General features: G+C 38.2%; 1 protein-coding gene across 4 annotated transcripts in view; it reads left to right on the top strand.

The window, feature by feature from the left end:
• Positions 1–20337, top strand: part of LOC124722087 (protein lap1) — a 152130-nt gene that overhangs the window by 94234 nt on the left and 37559 nt on the right. For all 4 annotated transcript variants that reach the window (XR_007006440.1, XM_047247285.1, XM_047247283.1 and 1 more), the window contains 3 exons: positions 964–1257; positions 2588–2796; positions 16189–16323. Coding sequence is in view for 3 of the 4 variants with exons in the window: in XM_047247285.1 (XP_047103241.1) it covers positions 964–1257; positions 2588–2796; positions 16189–16323 (638 nt within the window). In the remaining variant the exon portion in view is untranslated. The remainder of the gene's footprint in view (positions 1–963; positions 1258–2587; positions 2797–16188; positions 16324–20337) is intronic.

Below are 20337 nucleotides of genomic sequence, written 5' to 3'. Positions count from 1 at the left end.
GGCAATGATTATTGTCGCATGTTTACTGTGTATGGTACAAAAGCTTCTCAGTGGTACAGATACAAGTAGCACTTTGAGGTCCAGTCACGTAAAAAAAAAAAAAATTGGGCCCAGAAAACCAAGCGATTTATGCCATTATTTATAATGTTTCTGGCACATTTGTATAAAACTTATGAATGAAAGTAACTTTCGCTTGATGTGTCACTGACAAGTAACATAGCTATGAAACTTGGACCATACTGCTACAGCATAGCACAGAAGCTAACTGAAAGGAGGACATAGTGATACAAACAGAATAGATATTTTTGTTCAAAGACAATAATTACACTGAAGTCATGGTCATATATGAAAGTCCTCTGGACAATTACAAAGGGTTGGACATGGTTCTTAATATGGTGTGTGATCACCACGGACAGCAATGCATGCTCTGCAACTTGCTCCCATGCTGCTCACAAAGTTGATAAGGAGTTCGTGTGTTAGGGCATTACAATCCTCCGCCACTGCAATTGGCAGGTGCATGGGGATACTGCAATCTGTCTACCCAACTTTTGCATCCCACACGTGCTTGATGTGGTTTAAGTTGGGGGAATGGACAGTCCTGTCCATTTACTGAATACCCTCTCATTCCAAGAGCTCCTCCACCAGAACTGTTTGATGCATTTGTGCATTGTCAGACTGATTCCTTTGGATATCCATTTGCATTACAAGAAATAATGAACACATTGTTCAATAATGAGATAAACACTGTGGTTTTTTTTTTTTTTTTTACAGACATTATGAATATTTGCACAAGGGAAACTGGTTTTCCTAAGTGACACTATTCATGAATTTGGAGGAAACTAGTAAGATACCTAATGGATTGAAAAATATGTTTTGGTAATTCTTGTGGAGTAGTTGTTTTCTTGTAACATGTGTTTGATGTGTGAATACTGTGCTGAAATAGTTAAACTTTTTTAATTTTAGAAATTGGAAGCTGTTCCAGCCTGTCCATATTAAGTGTGTGTGGAAATAAACTCCATCACATCCCTGCTGAAATTGGACACCTGTCAAAACTGTGTGTATTGAATTTGAGTAAAAATCGTCTGAAAAATTTACCTGTTTCAATTCTGAATCTCACACAACTTAATGCTCTGTGGCTATCAGACAACCAGAGCATGCCTCTGCCCACTTTGCAACAAGAAATGGACAGAGAGACTAATCAAATGGTTTGTGTGAATTTTATGTTACCACAGAGCTCCCAGAAATATCACATTTCAGGTGAGTTTTGACTTCATATACAGTCTGTAATTGTTTTTATTTTATTTTAGAATGTATTTGACATAGATCATTTCATTTTGTATTCGTAATGTATGGATGACACACCCCCCCCCCCCCCCCCCCACTCCTCATTCCCGTACAATTCCTTCAAGATCTTTCGTACCCCACCCCTCTCTTTCGCTAGTTCCATAGAATTCCTTTAGTGGCAGTGGTGATAAGGAGAGTTTTTCAATTTGAGTTTGCAGTGGAATTATAACAGTAAAATATCATACATTCTTTGTGTTACTGTGCTTGATGAATGTGGAGTGTACAGATTCAGTGTACCCATCTCTCACTCAGAAATTGATAGTTCACTAAATTGTAATATCATAAACACATGAAATATTCTAATGTGGACCTTCTGCTTTCCATGAAATCCTGGTTTCAAATATTCTCCGTAAAACTGTACAGTCCACTGCAATTGAATTGGAAGATACTAGTTGCTGCGTTGAGGGGGCACAGTCCTATGTTGTGAGTACATTGATTCAAGGAAACCATCAGTAAATGCCATGGCCAACATGTTAATGTTTAAAAAATTCAACAATCATATATTGTTTCAAAGACTTTGCATAAGATGAATGATATTTAGAAAGAAGAGAGTGCATCTAGATATGAATGACATTATGGAGGACATAAGCATGAGTGACAACAATATAAATCCTCACAACTGAATAAGGGTAGCTGCCAATTGAAGCAGAAAGCATTTCTTTCATAAAACATCGTCCAGACATTGTTTTTATGTCTACACTTGTGTAATTTTGTGTGTGTGTGTGTGTGTGTGTGTGTGTGTGTGTGTGTGTGTGTGTGTGTATATATTTCCTTTCTTTCCCTATCTCTCTTTTTTTGGGGCAGATAGAGAATGACATCTCGGTTTCACTTTTTTCTATGAACAACTGCAGTAAGAAAAGTACAATACTGTAATGATCATGAATCTGCTTATTCTGTCATTTACAACAAACAAAGTAGTCTGTTGGCAAAGCTATGATTGTCCTTTGCACCATAAGATAATGCACAATCATTTCGAAATGGATGTAAATTGTAAATGGATGTTCATCAATAGACAACATACAAATACCCACCGATATTAAGAGAACCTTTTTCTAGTATTTAAATAAATATTATGCAGTATTGCTGGAAATTCAGTTAAAAGATGAAGTGCTTTTGGAATAGAGTTTTGGTTTTGTGTGGTGTGGCATAAGCAAGTGGTTTGATGAAAAATATCACTCATAAGTACGCACTTGTCTCCCTTTGTCATTTTATGTTGTTATCTATCCATATTATTATATTTCAGAGATGGAAAGAGTAAGAATACAGGAAATAACCAAACGACCAGATACCAAAACAAGGCGGACAAAACAACATATAAGCTTTGCAGCAGATGCAGTTGCTGAAGAACCAGGTCGCCTGATGCGAGCCCCAACTCCATACCCAAAAGAACTACGTGCAATGGCTAAGCATGCTAGGGCAATTCAGCAGATCCAAAAAAAGACTGAGAAAGAGGTGAGTTTAAAGTTTACGGTGCTACTATTTTTAGTACTGTACAGAAAGGGAATAAAATTCTTTGCAGTTTATTCCCTCTTGTTGAAGGCCACATAGTAAAGACCAATGACACATATTCAAAGGGAGCATTTTTGGCTGTAGTAAACCTTTTCTCAAGTATAGCGTGATGCTTCCATTGTTTTGATCATTTAGAGGGCATTTAACCCCAAAAAAGAACATGAATTTGAAACTTACAACTGTAATTAAAAACTACATCTACATCCACATGGCTACTCTGCAGATCACATTGAAGTGGCCAGCAAAGGGTTCATCAAACCATCTTCGTAATAGCTCTCTATTGTTCCAATCTTTAACAACACGTTGAAAAAAATGAACACCTACCTTTTTCCATGTGAGCTCTGATTTCCCTTATTTTATTGTGATGATCATTTCTCCCTATGTTATTCGAAGTCAACAAAATATTTTCACATTTGGAGGGGAAAGTTGGTGATTGAAATTTCGTGAGAAGGTTCCGCCGCAACGAAAACGCCTTTCTTTTAATGATGTTCACTCTAAATCCAGTATCATGTCAGTGACACTCTCTCCTCTGTTTTGCGATAATACAAAACATGCTGCTCGTCTTTGAGCTTTCTCAATGTACTCTGTTCATTCTGTCAGGTAAGGATCCCAGACCATGCAGCAGAACCCCAAAAGAGGATGGACAAGTGTAATATTAGGCAGTCTCTTTAGTAGATCTGTTACATTTTCCAAGTGTTCTATCAGTAAAATGCAGTCTTTGGTTAGCCTTCCCCACAACATTTTCTATGTGTTTTTTCCAATCCAGGTTGTTCATAATTGTAATTCGTAGGTATTTAGTCGAATTTATGGCCTTTAAATTTGACCGATTTATCGTGTAATTGCAATTTAACGGATTCCTTTTAGAATTTGTGGATGACCTCACACTTTTCACTATTTAAGGTCAACTGCCAATTTTCGCACCATACAGATATATTTTCTGCATTGTTTTGCAATTTGTTTTGATCTTCTGATGACTTTACTACATGATAAATGACAACATCATGTGCAAACAACCTGAGATGGGTGCTCAGATTGTCTCAAAAATCGTTTAGACTGATAAGGATCAGCGGAAGGCCAATAACACTACCTTGGGGAATGCCAGAAATCACTTCTGTTCCACCCAGTGAATTTCTGTCGATTACTATGAACTATGACCTGTCTGACAGGAAATCACAAATCCAGTCACATAACTGAGATGACATTCCATAAGCATGCAAATTGACTACAAGCTGCTTGTGAGGTACACTGTCAAAAACCTTCTGGAAATCTAGAAATGTGGAATCAATTTGAAATCCCCCGTCATCAGTCTCAACACTTTGTGTGTGTAAAGAGCTAGTTGTGTTTCAAAGAACAACGTTTTCTAAATCTGTGTTGACTGTGTATCAATATACCATTCTCTTGAGGTAATTTATAATGTTCGAACACATTATATTGTCCAAAAACCTGCTGCATATTGATGTTAATGATTAGTGTCAGTAATTTAATGGCTTACTCCTACTACCTTTCTTGAATATTAGTGTGACCTGTGCAACTTTCCAGTCTTTTGGTACAGATCTTTTGCTGAGCGAGCAGTTGTATATGATTGTTAAGTGTGGAGCTATTGCATCAGCGTACTCTGAAAGGAACATAATTGGTCTGGACCAGAAGACTTGCTTAATTAAGGTGAAAAGTTCATACCTAGACTGTGAAATACTTATGTGTCTAGATAACCAGTACTTTTTAGGTAGGTACCAATTTTCCATCACTTTTTGAGTTACAAGAGTGTATTCTCGAAAATTGTGGAATGTCTGCAACATATCCGTGTACATTTGACCTAACTTATTTACTTAACTCAAAATTATTTCAGCCATAATTTTTATTTTTATTTTTTCTTTTTTGGGGGGGGGGGGGGGGGGGGGGGGGACAGAAAATTCAGAGGATACCAGATCTGCTAAATAAGCTGGAGTCCATAGTTTTTCTATTGCCTAAGTAACTTTATGAGCAAATGCATTGCCCTGATAAGATGATTTCCCCCTTTTGCAATCCAGGCTGCTGCTTATTTATTTATTTATTTGTTTATTTATTTATTTATTCATTAATTTATTTGGTTGATGCAGGAGATAGTGTACATTTTGGCTATTGTACTCTTAGTTTTATGCTGCACAAGGTAATAAATACAAATAATTCTCTTTGGGTCCCAGAAAACATTGGCCGTAAGTTTTCCAAGCATTAGTTTGACTGAGGTGCCGCTCCTGGTGTAAAGTAGATGCACGTCTCATGTGCAGTAATCAATCAGGATACAAAATCAACTGGATTATTTTTTATGTTAAAACAACACTGAGAAATTAGAATTCAGTCTCTGTATCTCAGCTGTTGAAACTGGAGACTCCCCACTAAATGGGTACTGGGTGTTGATCTACACCCCACTGATGATTTCCCAGTCTGGTTCCAGTTACCAGATTGAGTAGCTGCTGAAAGGAGGCTACCAAAATTTGTTCTCACTAGGATCAACATGATACTCTTCAGCCAAATGGCTATGTTTAAACATTAAAACAACACGAAGAATATGATGAAACTTATCACTAACAAAATTTACCAAATAGCTGAGAGATCTGTTCCAAATACCTCAAGAACTATAATGAATCAACCTGTCACTTTGTGAAGCAAAGAATATGCATCTGCAATCAGTGGGTAGGCAAATGGAATTACTATTGTTCAAGTACAGACCGTTTGTGCACAACCTCACAATGTTTCAAGTTTTAGGGGCCTAATGCACATAATCAAATGGGCGAAAGTGAAGCTCAGAACATGCTCTTCCAGTTTGGGAGTGTGATTTTTGACAGGAGCACGAAGATGGTAATTGCTCCAATATTGAAACAGGATATTCCCATCTAAAGTCATCAGTCAAATATTTATACATTATTACTAAAACAGTGAACTATGGTCCACCTTTCACCTGCTGTAGAAAGATGTGACTGTAATATCAATTTACCCAGTAATCAGGCGTGGAACTGGTACTGTCTAAGGTGCATGGTACCTGGTGCTGAACTAATACTTTATATTATGCTGACCAAAAGACATCCTCCTAAAACTTTTATTGAGAGGACATTTCCTCAAGTCATGAAACAAGGCCATATTAATCGGTGATATAAATGTTTATTATGTGGTTAAAATGCAGTGGTATCCTAAAAAACTGTTACAATAATTAACAGACAACAGAAAGCTTAAAGGAATGTGTCCAGAAGGATGTGTTTAATCTGACAGTGGTAATTCCAAATTTGATCAGAGTATATATGCCCCGGGATAACCAGGAAATCTGGGAAAATCTGAGAATTTTTTCATCTGGGAAAATACTGGAAATTTTTTAGATTTCCAGGAATTTTTTGTTGATTTCGTTTTCATTTAATTCTCGTAATTTTGACTGGTAAGAACTGATACTATAACAGAGAATATTACTTTAGCCCAGAATAAAACATAAACATGAGAATAACACTAAAATAAAACTTTAGTTGCGAAGAAAATGCACCATTTACAACAACAAAACACAGTGCACACACAGGCATCTGCCAATAGTAAAATGTGTCAAAGGCTTTAGGATGAAGACTATGCAACACTTCATGACAATAAACTGCTTTCGATGTGCATGACTGTTTACATTTCTAAACAGCCCCATACACGAGTGATGGATCATAGCAATCCGTCTCATAGATGATCAGTCACTTCGTAGATCATATGTGTGGGCAAACCACGGTAATCAATTGCCAACCACTGTCCGCATGAAAATCCCAATCAATCTGATGGATTGCATGCAATTCATTCCTTTGCCCACATTGAGTAAGAAATTTGCGTTAGAATTTAAAGTTACCCAGAGACCACAAACTACTCTTGAGAGGTGTAGTGAAAGCTGCAGTTGTCCTTTATATCAAGAAGTAATACAAACTACACCTTCTGATTTTTCAGTGATTTGCATGTTGAAGCTTGTGCTATAGAAGTAGAATTGATAGGAAATTCATAGTCATGATGCAGTGGACTTCCTCTTCATGATTTTGAGTTATTTATGAAATAATTATATGCGTTATTAAAATTTTTAACTTCTAAACAGAATGACATACATACCTACTGTAAAGTTAACAGGATTTTTAATTTAAATGTTCAGGGAAATCTGTTATAGTTATACTCAAATCCTATCTCATTTCATACAATGTAACTCTACCTGACACAATTTATAAAAGAGTTTCGGTAATCAGTAGTTCTGCTGTTGGCAATATCTCTATAGACACATAGAGTAAACTATGTAAATACTTGCAGTTAAATTGTAAGACTAATGAATAAAAAGGAGTTGAGGAGTAATGGTAGTTAAATTACGAGGGTTGGAACTTAAATAGTGGCAACTATTTGTTCACAATCGATACAGAAGAGTTACATGTTTGCTCCTGTTACTGTCCTTCAAAGAAGTCTCCAGCATTGTGTAGAACCCATTGCCAGCTATGTGGAAGGCGTAGTATACCGTTAGCAGAGCCCGTTCTGTTGATGGTGCAAATGGAGCGGTCTACTGCCTGTCAAATCTCTGAAACAGTTCTGAAGCAAATGGCAAAAAGTGGTTCTTTCATCCTTGGAATCAAATCAAAGTCACAAGGAATTAAGTCCGGGGAGTATGGTGGATGGCACAGTACTTCCCAGGGCCATTGACCGAACAGAGCAGCCAAAGTTTGTGCTGTATGCACCCGCCCATTGTGATGCAAAATGATGGATGGGTTGCGCAGAAAGTGTCAACGCTTCTTTCACAAAGCTGGTCACAGGTGAGGGTGATTTTGATTTGATTCCGAAAATGAAGGAACCACTTCAGGGCATTCGCTTCAGAACTGTTCCAGAGATTCGACAGGCAGTAGACCGCTCCATTCGCACCATCAACAGAACAGGCTCTGCTAACGGTATACTACGCCTTCCACATTGCTGGCAGCCAGTTCTACACAACGTTGGTGACTATTTTGAAGGACAGTAACAGGTGCAAACATGTAACTCTTTTGTATCGGTTGTGAATAAATAGTTGCTACTATTTAAGTTCCAATCCTCGTATAAGAGAAACAATAAAAGGGAATTGAGAACTAAGAAACGTAAAACGAACTATGTTGGAACACTAAAAAAATGTTTCAAAACAAGTGTAATAAATTCTAATTCTCATTTACTGGTGTTTTAAATTTATGTTTTACAAGTATTCATGAGGATATGGAAGTTAGCTGCAACTGCTGCTAAACTCAGCAGTTCATTTTCCATAGCGGAACTTCTCAACACAGTGATGTTCATGATAGTGACTGAAATTGCTTGGCAAGTCACTTGGGTGTAAGATGTCAGGGGAAGTGACAGATTACAGGCAATATCACATTTTTCGGATTGCTGCAATCAATCATTTGTGTGCGGGGCACTTAACAGGTTCCAGGTAAATATTGCAGATGGTGATTTGAGAAGCATTACTTTCATAGTAAGTTTCCTTTTGTGCAAGATGTATTATGTGGCATGAAAGTGTGTGAAGGTTTTCGTAAATCACAGAGCATTTGACTCTCATTCAAAACTTAACACTTTGAGGCCCAGCCACATAGGAAAGTGCCAGACTGAGAAGACCAGTCATTTATGCCAGTATTTAAAATTTTAGTGGCACATTTGTATTTGATCTATCTTAAAGGGTAACACACACTGAAAAAGGCCAATATATTATGTGAAAGCTTTGCTTTTATTGTACCTACACAGTATGCATATTAATTTAAATCCTTAACTTTCCCATTTGATTGTTCACGCTACTTAACTTTTATGTTGCTATTGACTGACTACATCGTGTGTCCTATGCTCTGAATATCTGCTGTCATTGGCTGGCTAGATCACGTGACATGGGCTATAACTGGGTGACAAAAGCACATTGCAATTTCAGTGCTTCGGAAGCTGCTGTGCTGTATTTGGAGGAATTCGTATTTATACTTCTGTGATGTAGTAATACAGTGTACATGTTGCTGCGTATCAGAGATCTTTCCAAAATACTTTATATTTTGCTGGTTTTTGTTTTTTAAAGTTCCGGAAAGTCTTACGCCAATGTATAAAACCTTCACCATTCAAAGAATTGACAAGTTTTACAACTTCAAGAGAAATATGTAATTTAACACGGAAAAAGAGTATTTTTAACTGGGAAAATTGCAGGAATTTTTTCTGTGCTTGCTTGTACACCCTATTAATGTATTCATAGATGGTTTTCTATCAGTCTGTAACAGCTGCTTACCCAAGAAAACCATAAAGAATGCTAATAATAAGACACAAAGGAATCAAAACGTCGTGTGCAAGGAAAAGGACATCATTTGAAATGATTAGGACAAATAAAGAACTGAATACATATTATAAGAAGTACTGTGCTGTTTTAGGGAAAGTGATTAAGAAAGTGTCTCTAAAATGTCTTACATCAGTACTTTGGATAATATAATTAAATCTATGTAGACAATAGTACAAGGAGAAACTGGAAAATCAAATATGGAATGTGAGGACTTATCATTAGAGAAAATATGCAATTAGTAAATGATAGCTGTCAGGTAGCCAACATATTAAATAATCACTTCCTTGAAGTAGCTCAGAAGATTAGCATGGACAACCCAACTCAAGGGATAAAGCAATAGAATATGTGAAAAAATTAATTTCTCACTCAAAACATCAAATTACAATTACACCATATCCTGCCAAAGAAATTAAGAATGTAATTAACTCCCTCAAAACCAAAAACTGTCACAGAATCGACATTATATACATAAAGTACTAAAATTCTGTTCTTCCCATATATTCAACGTATTCAGTCACATAAGCATCTCATCACTATCACAAGGGATATCACTACAAAAACTGAAAGACACGATTATCACATTCCTTTACAAGAAAAGTACTAAGACCAACCAGGCTCACTACTTATCTTCTCCTCAAAGATATAGAAAAAATTATGTATCCAAAAACCATAACACACCTCTCTCTAAATAAGAACTTAGTTTCAATTTGGTTTTCAGAAGAGTCTCCCCACTGAACATGCTATTTTTCAATTCACAAATTAGATTATACAAAATTTAAGTGACAAAATATTCCTAAGTCGTATCTTTTAAGGCTTGTCGAAACCGTTTGGTTGTACAGTTCACAATATTCTCATAGAGCAGCTCAAACAGTATGGTATCAGAGATCTTGCCGATAACTGGTTTTCATTCTGTCCAATTAAAAGGAGGCAGATGTTTCATTAAGAAACTATGTGAGTATACACAATAAACAGCATCTTTAGAGTGAGGATCGATCACTACAGGTGTACTTCAGGAATACATACTGTTCCGCAAAACTTTAGCATAAGATAAATAATGTAACATAACACATTAACTACTCTCTTTTGGTCTCCCATTCAGTGCACTGAAAAATGGACGTGACATGGTGTGAGGTCAGTGTAACTATAATGTCAACAACATGAGATAGTTAAAGGAATAAGGAAAAGCTGATGTGTCCATCAGCAAGCAGTTATGTTGCACTATGGTGGTAGTCTTCACCACAACATGGCCCAGAGGCACGACTTCAGGTGGGGAAGAATTGTCTGGAAACTGTAAGAAAGGCAAAGTATGACAATGTAGCCCAGGAGTTTGGTATTGTTCATAGCATTGTTTCGCACGGATGGTTAGCATTACACATCAGGGCACTTCTCTCCAAAGGCGAGGAGGTGGTTGACCATAGTCAACTACAGCAGCATACGATGCATTACAGTTTGCAACAGTCAAGAAGGAATCCATGTTGTTCAGTGGTTGCAATTTCAGTAACATTTAACATGATTGCAAGGCATGCAATCTCATGCATGGGACTGCTTGGGGTTGTTCTGCTGTATTTTGTGTTCTTTTGATACCTGCACATCAGCAGTACCCAGAAACATTGTCAAACATGATCGTTTTGGTGATCCAGGTGTTATGATGCGGAGAGGCATAATGTTGCATGGGCATACCGACTTCAAATCTTTGAACACAGTACACTCATGGGTTCAGTGTTATTTTGACTCTGTACTCATTCCCCATGTGCATATTTTCAGGGGTGCATCCAACCCAATGTCATTTTTATGCATGACAGTGTGTGACTGCATCAAATCAAGCAGCACAGGTGGAGGGGTGCTTGGAATGAAGGGACATTTCTGAAATGGACTAGCCTGCCTGTTCCCCCTACTTAAATCACATCAAGCACAGATGAGATTCATTGAAGAGATGGGTTGCAGCACATCCATATGCAGCAATGACCACCTAGAAGTTTTCAGACCTGTTGGTGGAGGAATGTAGTGCTCTACCACAAGAACTCCTTACCAACCTTGTGGCCAGCATGAGAGCACACTGCAGAACGTGATCACACACCCTATTAAGAATCATGTCCTGTCTGTTGTAATGCCCAGGGGACCATCATAAATTGCCATGACTTCAGTGTAATTATTGTCTTTGTATATAAGTGTAATTCTATGCACCTCTGTGCATATTTCTGTTCTGCACCATACTATAGCAGTTCTTTCTGTGTATGGTCCAAGTTTCCTCAAGCTGTGTTACTTGGAAGTAACACATCATGCAAAAGTTACTTTTGTCCTTAAGTTTTTCATACCAGTGTATAATGAATGGGTCCAATCTTATTCTTGTTATACATAAATGATCTTCCATCACATATCCAAGAAAAAGAAATAGTTCTCTTTGCTGACAATGGAAAAATTATAATCATATGTAGCAGAGTAATTTCAACAATTGAAAATGTAAATAATATTTTCTTAATAATTAATAACTGTTTCTCTGGAGATGGACTGTCACTGAATTTACGTAAAACAAAATCCAAGCAGTATCGGATTTTTGACATGCAAATGTCAAAAAATTGTTGTACTGTATATATGAAGACAGTAACTGTTCTCGAAAGAACAGAATACTGTTGTTGATTGTTGTACTGTTCCTATTTTCATTCACAGATGGTTTCATGACTCACTTTTCTAAGGTCACTTGCATAGTACACTGCATCATGGAACAAAAGTCGATAAGGTCACAATAAAATAAAATAGTTGTCCTGAGCAACAATAAAATTAAAAGGATTCACACAATTAGTTCGCCGTGCATACAAGCTAAGCTTAAGACAGGTAAGTGAATAGATAGTAGAACAGATGTGGTGATACTGAGAGATGGTGGTGGAAACCACCACAGTAGTTAGTACACATAAGTATACCAGTCTGTGTGTGCCGAAGTGTAACCGCACTCCAGCAATCTCACACACAGGCTTGGTTAACTTGGATAACAATAAGAGCTGATTGATTACCTGGTAATGTGTAATGATAATTTCATGATCTAGGGAACCGTTGCTTAAAAGCAGAATACAGCATTGGTTAACTCGTAGAAAATGAGTGAGAGTTCATGGCCTCTGGGGCTTAAATCACCCTAGTTGATCTCACACGATCGCTTGGCCAGAGATAATGTGTGTTCCTCGCTGTCAGCACCCTCGCTGAACATAGACATAAATGACTGAGGCCAAAACTGGGGAACGTTGGAAGCAGTCTGCATCAGTGTTGTTATGGCAGCCCTGTCAGTTTATCTGATGGATGAGGCAGATCCATTTGTGTGGCTACTCCCTGTAGTAGGTGGGATGGAGGGACCAGCCGTCCATTGTCTTAGGTGAGCCGTTGAAGAGCCCAGTTCTGGGATGTCAATGTCGCAGCATCTCAAGCTGGTTGCAGTGTCTGCACAGTATCGAATGTGCAGCCACTATCAGAACCACCTGGTGCAATTGCTGTGCTGCAGTATACCCCTAAATACAACCAGGGGACTTCCTGAAAGTGCGTGCCCACATTGGGGCCCCCACAGGAAGTGGTATTCATTCCTCTTTGACTTGCTCAGATGGTGGGAATTGAAGATCCAGCAATGATAGATGGGTACGCTCATGGAATAGTTATGCCGGGCTATGGCCATGTATGGTTGTCAACCTGTAAGAAGCTAAAAAGGTTTTAAGTGCTGAATCTGCTTTAACTGGTGCCATAGCTTTAGCCATTTGCATTTTGAAAGTGTGAATGAAAAGTTCTTGTAAGTCATCATCCCACCACTAGCTCTGTCATCTGGATGGTCCTCCAGTGCGACTAGTAGAGTAGCTGCAACACCCATTGCTGCAGGGATGACGACACCACCACCAGACAGTTGCCATTTTCTCGCATTAGTAGCAGGATACCCTGATGAATTTGAAATTGCGACAGATTCCTGGTGGTATTGTAGCTAGCAGCTTGGTGGGCCATCCCATGCGAACATGCTGGAGGACCAGATGGAGCAGTGGGCCACACCTGGATGCTGCTGCATCATCTTTAGAATTGATTGAAAAATCTTCGAAGGATTGCTCTATTTGGGTTCCCATCTGGACTGTTTCCTGCCTGCTGATGTCTGAGGCTGGGCCCATGGGAAGTCGAGACAAAGTGTTCACATTTGAATGTTCGTTGGATTGACAGTAGTGAATACTGTACAGATAGTTTTCTAGATATAAGGTCCACTAAGCCTTGAGCCTGTACAAGGATAATAATGGCTTATGATAATTAAATGGAACTTATGACCATACAAAAAAATATGAAATTTGTGCTCACCAAAAATGTTAGCCAATGTCTGTTTTTCAATCTGGGATTAATGGGCTTGATTTAATGTTGTGGGTGCAAATGCAATAGGCTTTTTGGGACCATTGCAAAAGGTATGAAGCAGGATGGCTCTGATGCCATGCAGTGAGGTATCTGTAGCTAGGATTAATAGTGAATGAGGCTGGGATGTCATTAAACAGGGCGTTAATTGAAGGCACGATTTGAAGGTTGGAAATGCTTTTTGACAAGCGTTCGACCAGTGAAAGACAACCCACTTTCGGCAAAACTCTTTGATTGGGTAAGTGACATCAGCCACCCATGGGATAAACTGAGTATAATAGTTAACATTGTCCAAAAACACTTGTCAGACTTGTACTAATTTGTGGACTGGCATTTTGTGTATTTCTGTGATGTACCCGTGCATGGGCCGAACGCCCTCTTTACTGAGAGTGAAGCTGATGTATGTAACAAAAAGCTGAGAAAAGAACCATTTTGTTTGCGAGCACCATGAAAATAAGATGCAAATTACATAAATGTTCTTCGTTAGTATGCCCCATTGCCAAAATGTCATTCAGGTAGTTTACAAAGTAGGGGATGCTTGTTCCAAAAGTGTTCGAAATATGGAAAGTGCACTAGCTACTCTGAACAGTAATCGATTATACCACTAGGTGCCAAACTGGATGTTCAACATCAAAATTTTCCTAGACTCGTCATCTAACAGAAGCTGAAAATTAGTTTCTGTGAGATCGATTTTGGGAAAAGTTGACCTCCCAGAGAATTTAGAAAAGAGCTCATTGGGAAGCGGTAACAGGTATGGATCAACTTCTGCTTTCGCATCAAATACAAGTCTAAAACCGCCACACAAGTGAGAGGAGCCATCTGGCTTTCGTACTACCACCAAGGGAAGACCATTGGCTGAAGGAGACGGGGAAAAGCACTTCTTGGTGTTTCAGTCTGGCCTGTTGTAACCTAACTTCTACTGAAAGCTTGTAGAATTTGATGGGTTTTAAAGAACCATGGTCTGTCTGAAAGTTTTGGTTTTAACTCTATATGGGCATGAAAGTTCAAAGCCTTCCCTACTCTGGCTAAAACAATTGTGCCAATTGAACTATTTCACGTGGCACTGAAGGTTGAATAGAATGCACAGAATGTAGAGTATGTGTCCAGTCTAAAAATGCTTTCCATTGGTGGGTCTGTAACTACCAGGAACAGCTGTGTCCGATTGATTTTTTTGGAAATTGTTCCAGGAAATACAGTGATCTGTTAATATTATAACTTATTTCAATACACACAGTTGTGATCGCATTTAAGTTGTTTATTTTTAGATGACTGGTTTTGATCGTACAAGAGATCATCTTCAGATCTTACATTTCTTGATGACTGTAGGAACCGTTGGCATGGTGCAGGTCCATCTGTGCAGGTATGGAGAACAGTGCTCAGTACACTTACAGCAGTGTTCTCCACGCCTGTACAAGTGGACCTGCTCCACACCAACACTGCTCTTAGTGCACTGAGCGCAGTTCTCCATGCCTGTACAGGTGGACCTGCCCCATGCCAACAGTTCCTACAGTCATCCAGAAATGTGAGATATGAAGATGATCTCTTAGAAGATCAAAACTGGTCATCTAAAAATAAACAATTTAAATGTGATCACAACTATGTGTATTGAAATAAGTTATGATTTGGTTATATTTGATCAAAAGTTGCACTTTGCCTCCCAGTGGACTCTCTTGATGTCCATACACCCATAATTTTTATTTTACATTGTCCAATGACAGAGCACCAATAATGAAATGTGAGGATTGATTTATGAAAATAGACATACCAATATCAAAGAGAATTGTCACTGACACTATCTGTAACTCTGCGAATATCGTCCTATCTGCTGAACGATCACTGTCTGTCAGTGAAGATCAGAGCATAGCATTGACTGACTCACATAGAATGAGAGGTGTCATGGCCGCTTGGGCTTGAATTGGATGGCTAGCTGGTCTCACGTGATCAGTCAGCCAGAAATAATGCTTGTTCCCTCAATAACAGCACCCTCATCAGATGTAAATGAGACTCCACAGTTTTGTGTCTTCTGTCAATACATGTAGCGAGCTTACAAGAGATGCTGTATGTCATCCTACTCTGGGGTAACTTGTCATTGAGCAAAAATTGTGCAAATGCATGTAATAGGGAAAATGAGTGATTTCCATGCTAGAACCCTCCTGTAGATAGTTTTTTAAAAAGTTGAGCATGCTGACAACAGCCTCATAATGTGTTTACTCCCTTACAAAGATTTTTGTCAACAATCAATCACAGTTCAAAAACTACTGTAACATGAATAAATATAATTCTAGAAGAAGAAATGATTTATACTGTCCATCACTCAGCCTGTGGGTGCCACAGAAAGGAGTGGCTAAAGCAAGAAAAATGAGACAGAATGTAAATAATTTGGAGCAAAGGAGACCAATTACAGAATAGCAGAAACATTGAGTTGTCGATGGGCACTCACGAAAGAGAAAGAAAACTTGCAAGCTTGGAAGCTGAGATTTAGCGGAAGATTATTGAAAACATGAGTGTGTCATAATAGTTATATGCAGGTGTAGTCATGTCAGTGATTTAGTGAACCCAAGAAGATCCTCCTCCTCCTCCTCCTCCTCCTCCTCCCCCCCCCTCCCCCCCCCCAATCCCCTTTTGATAAGGGTTTTTTTCTGATAGATTGTGTCTGAATTGACAATTTTTATCATCATTTTCAGGTGGAAGAAGATTTACCACTTCTTGAAGAGATGGTGCCAAAGCCAGTCAGTGATGTTGTCATAAAGGAAGCAAAGGTTAAGAAACCAGCCATACCACAGTTTCCAAGTACTGTAAATTCACAAAATGAATCCAAGGTTGGTTACACAGTTGTGTATGTTCCTAATATTTCTTTTTTCATAACTTCCCATTATTGTTAAAACTAATGTTTTGAAAATATTATCTGCTTCATAACTAGAGGTGGCTCTGGAAGGTACTGAAATTGTCAGAGATGCTATGTCGATTGATGTATGACATTGTGATTATGATCCTATGCAGTAAAATCCCATTTAGACACTGTTAAGTAGGAAAATGTCTTAAGCGGGAAGTGCCATAGCAGTTGCTTCTGTCAGATGTAATGTAAATATCCAGCTACACAAATAAAATCCAGATTGTGTAAAAAGAAGTATAAACACAATTATAATCAAACTTTTGTTAATTCATGCAATAAAATACAAATTGCTTTTTCAGGAACGCAGAAATTACAGTTTTTGAAAAATTGATCAAGGGTGTGTTACTTGAGTCCTCACTGGTGTTTAAGGGGTAACACCACTGTAATATCCTTAGAAAAAGTGATTCCTTGAACTTTTTTTGGGGGGGGGGGGCGGGGGGGGGGGGGGGTTAGTTATTGAGCATGTAAGTATATTACAAAAAATTTTGTCAGAAAATATTACAAATGGGGACACTGCAGCAATTCTCCCAAGGCAAGTTGACGTTGAGGTGATCTGTCGCATACACTATAACTGATGCCAGTGTGAATCTTGGGGGTGGGGGGGATTGATTTTTGTGCAACTGGCGAGTGTTTGAATAAAATCGTTCAGTTTTCACAAAAAAGGACAGTCATTTGTTAATAAATATTTTTTTAATTAACTAATTGAAAATCCCCTATGTGGTTCACTTTGGAATGCTATTTCAAAGTTGTGGTTAAATTTTTCAAATAAAAAGATTGAAAAGTATTGGAGTTTTGCTGGGTGCTGAGAAAAACACGTTTGAAGTTTTGAAATGTATGGATATGAACAAATGAAAAAATTCTATTTTTAGAAAACTCGTACGATTAATTTGCTGTCCAAGGACTGGCCCGTCATACTGTTGCTGTTGCAATCGAAATTATATCAATGCGTTGATCATAGAACAATTGAAATATTGGTTGCAACAATTCCATGAATGCACGAATCTTGTGACAGTTGATTTTGTATAAGTTCCATATAAGCTTACTACTTGGTATAACAACTTCTTGGCGGTTTCGACAAACAATAATTGTTGTCAAGCTAAGCCTCAAGGACTTCATTCTTGCAGTGTGTTGTCTGCACAGCACATTTTATATTTCACATGTTGAGAAATAACATAGAAAACAGGAAGAAAATTTATAATCCTATAGTTCAATCTGCAGTTCACATCAAAATCCTGGTCATTATCTTTCAATTTCTTAGCAGAGGTACTGACGCCTTCCAAACTGCTCTCAGCCCCATATGTATTCTTTGTACACTTTGATGACATACTGCTTTAACGTCATGTTGAATATAATGTTCTGCTACCTTTTCTGCCTGCGTACACTTTCTTATCACTCATTCTTACTTGAAAGACAAAGCTGTATACTATAGGATCACAAAGAAACAAGTCAACACATACTGAAGCCAGGCTAACGTATTATTGTTTTCAAATGCTTCTAACTGTACCCAGACACTACAGGGGGTATTGAGTTGACACAAGTAGGCTGTTTTGTGTCAACTGAGGTGCTAGTGGAGTAGCTCTGAATTCCATAGAACAAATTTGTTTTCAATGATTAGACTTTTTGCTTCATATTTTAGAGGGTTCAGTGCCTCTTAAAAAAAGACTTTTTGAAAATTCTGTTGTGGTGTTACCCCTTAAGCAGAGTTTTTTGTGTGAGCTTTAATGCATTGGTGCCATGGCTTGTGCAATGCTTGCTTGTTGCATACAGCTAAAATGTGGCCCACAGTACAAATATTCTCTCTCCTTGTGTGGGCCTGAGAGAATGTGGGTGGTGATAAACTTTTCTTACACCCAGCTAGAATTGCCTTAACAGCAAGACACTTCCTGTTGGGAAAATTAATTTCTTGTTATCCTGAGAATCTTATTGAGTGTGTAATTGTCTAACTGCTAGACTTTTAAACATACTATGTGTGATTGCTGACATGCAGGATTTTTGTACTTGACATGACATTTACTAGACAACCGTATAAGTTCTGCCACCCTGATGGCGTGAGAGGGATTTTCATGCTTCCAACAGTAAAATTTTTTCAAACACAAAGTGACAGTAAGACTTTTGTTTATAACAAGATGACAAAATAGTACAAACCTAAGAAAATTCATGAGTTTCTGGTTCATCTCGTGCCTGCTATTTGTGGAGGTAATGACATGAATTTTGAGTTAGTCTGTAGCTGTGCATGCTTCGAAATGTAACAGCAGTTGACAATGGTAACTGTCCCATTCTTTCTCATCCTGCTGGAAAGGTGACAGCTGATGCTATGGTCTGTCCGTTTGCTGCATTAACTGCAGAGAATATTTCTATTATAATTGTGAGAGTGTACAGGTCCCATCAAGGAAACCTTCAGCTATTTATGAGAAATCTAGATGTGTTATTGAGCTACCTGGCAGACAAGAAGAACAGTAACTAGATTGTTTTACAGACAGGAAAAAATAATTAGAGTTATTATTTTGGGTTTCAGTTTAATTTCAGTAGTCAGTTGTCCAACTCTTGTGCTGCAAGGTAGTAGGACACTGATTCATAACATATTACAAAAAATACTGTAGTATTTTAAGGAATGTCATTAAAATGTCCAGAAGTATGGACATCCAGACAGAATTAAATAATACAGATAATAAGATAAAAACTATATTAGATATTGTCAAATGTGAGACAGGACAGCCTGTCAGGGTACAAGATATCATAACAATTAAACTAAATGAGAATCTTCTGACTGACAATTCATAAGTTGAGGTGCTTTTAACACCATTTTCTAAATGTGGCAGCAAAAAGAGGATTGAATGGTTCACTTGAAGAAGCAAGAGAATATATTAAAAATTTCACTCCACAAAATTTTAAGCAACTAGAAGTAGCATCGGCTGTGCGGTTCTAGGCACTTCAGTCTGGAACCGCGTGACCGCTACGGTCGCAGGTTCGAATCCTGCCTCAGGCATGAATGTGTATGATGTCCTTAGGTTAGTTAGGTTTGAGTAGTTCTAAGTTCTAGGGGCCTGATGACCTCAGATGTTAAGTCACATAGTGCTCAGAGCCATTTGAAACACCCCCCCCCCCTCCCCCTTTTTTTAAGTAGCACCACCATCCTGCACCAAATTAATATAATTATAAAAATTCTAAGAAACAAAAGCTCATGTGGTGTTGGTGGTATTTCAGACAGAATTTTGAAAGTTGTTCCAATTTAAGAAGTAATATCCTTAGTGATATATCCAATGTGTCACTACTGCAGGGAATTTTTCTAGGCAGATTAAAATATGCTATTGTTAAACCTCTTCATAAGAAAGGTGACAAGGCAATTATCACGCAGTTTGCTTACTGACATCTTTATCCAAAAGATTTGAAAATGTAATGTACTACCGAGTAGTCTCACAGTTAAGTGGAAATGGTTTACTTAGCAGATCACAGTTTGGATTCCAGAAGGTTGCTTCACTGAGAATACTGTGTATACCGTATTTACTCGAATCCAAGCCGCACTTTTTTTTCCAGTTTTTGTAATCCAAAAAACCGCCTGCGGCTTAGAATCGAGTGCAAAGCAAGCGGAAGTTCTTAAAAATGTCGGTGGGTGCCGCCACAACTTAGTTCTGCCGTCAAATATATGTAGCGCTACACAGGCATGCTTTGTAGGCACAAAGATAAATACTGGCGCCAAAACCTCTGCGTCAGTAAATAAATTACAAAAAAAAGGTGGAAGACAAGCTTTTTTCTCCGCGCCGAGTTTCGACCACTGCATTTTCATACATTATCCAACGAAGTAAATACTAATTCCGTATTGTTCATCTTCGAATGTAGCAGCATTTCAATGTACTACGAAAACCCGACTGGGAAGAATGTTTAGGATGTTTGTCAATATGGCCAACTCTACGTTCTAAATTTTTTCCTATCTGTGAGAAGA

Source organism: Schistocerca piceifrons, chromosome X (genome assembly GCF_021461385.2).
Source record: "Schistocerca piceifrons isolate TAMUIC-IGC-003096 chromosome X, iqSchPice1.1, whole genome shotgun sequence".
NCBI lineage: Eukaryota > Metazoa > Arthropoda > Insecta > Orthoptera > Acrididae > Schistocerca > Schistocerca piceifrons.
This window is presented reverse-complemented; position numbering and strand designations above follow the sequence as displayed.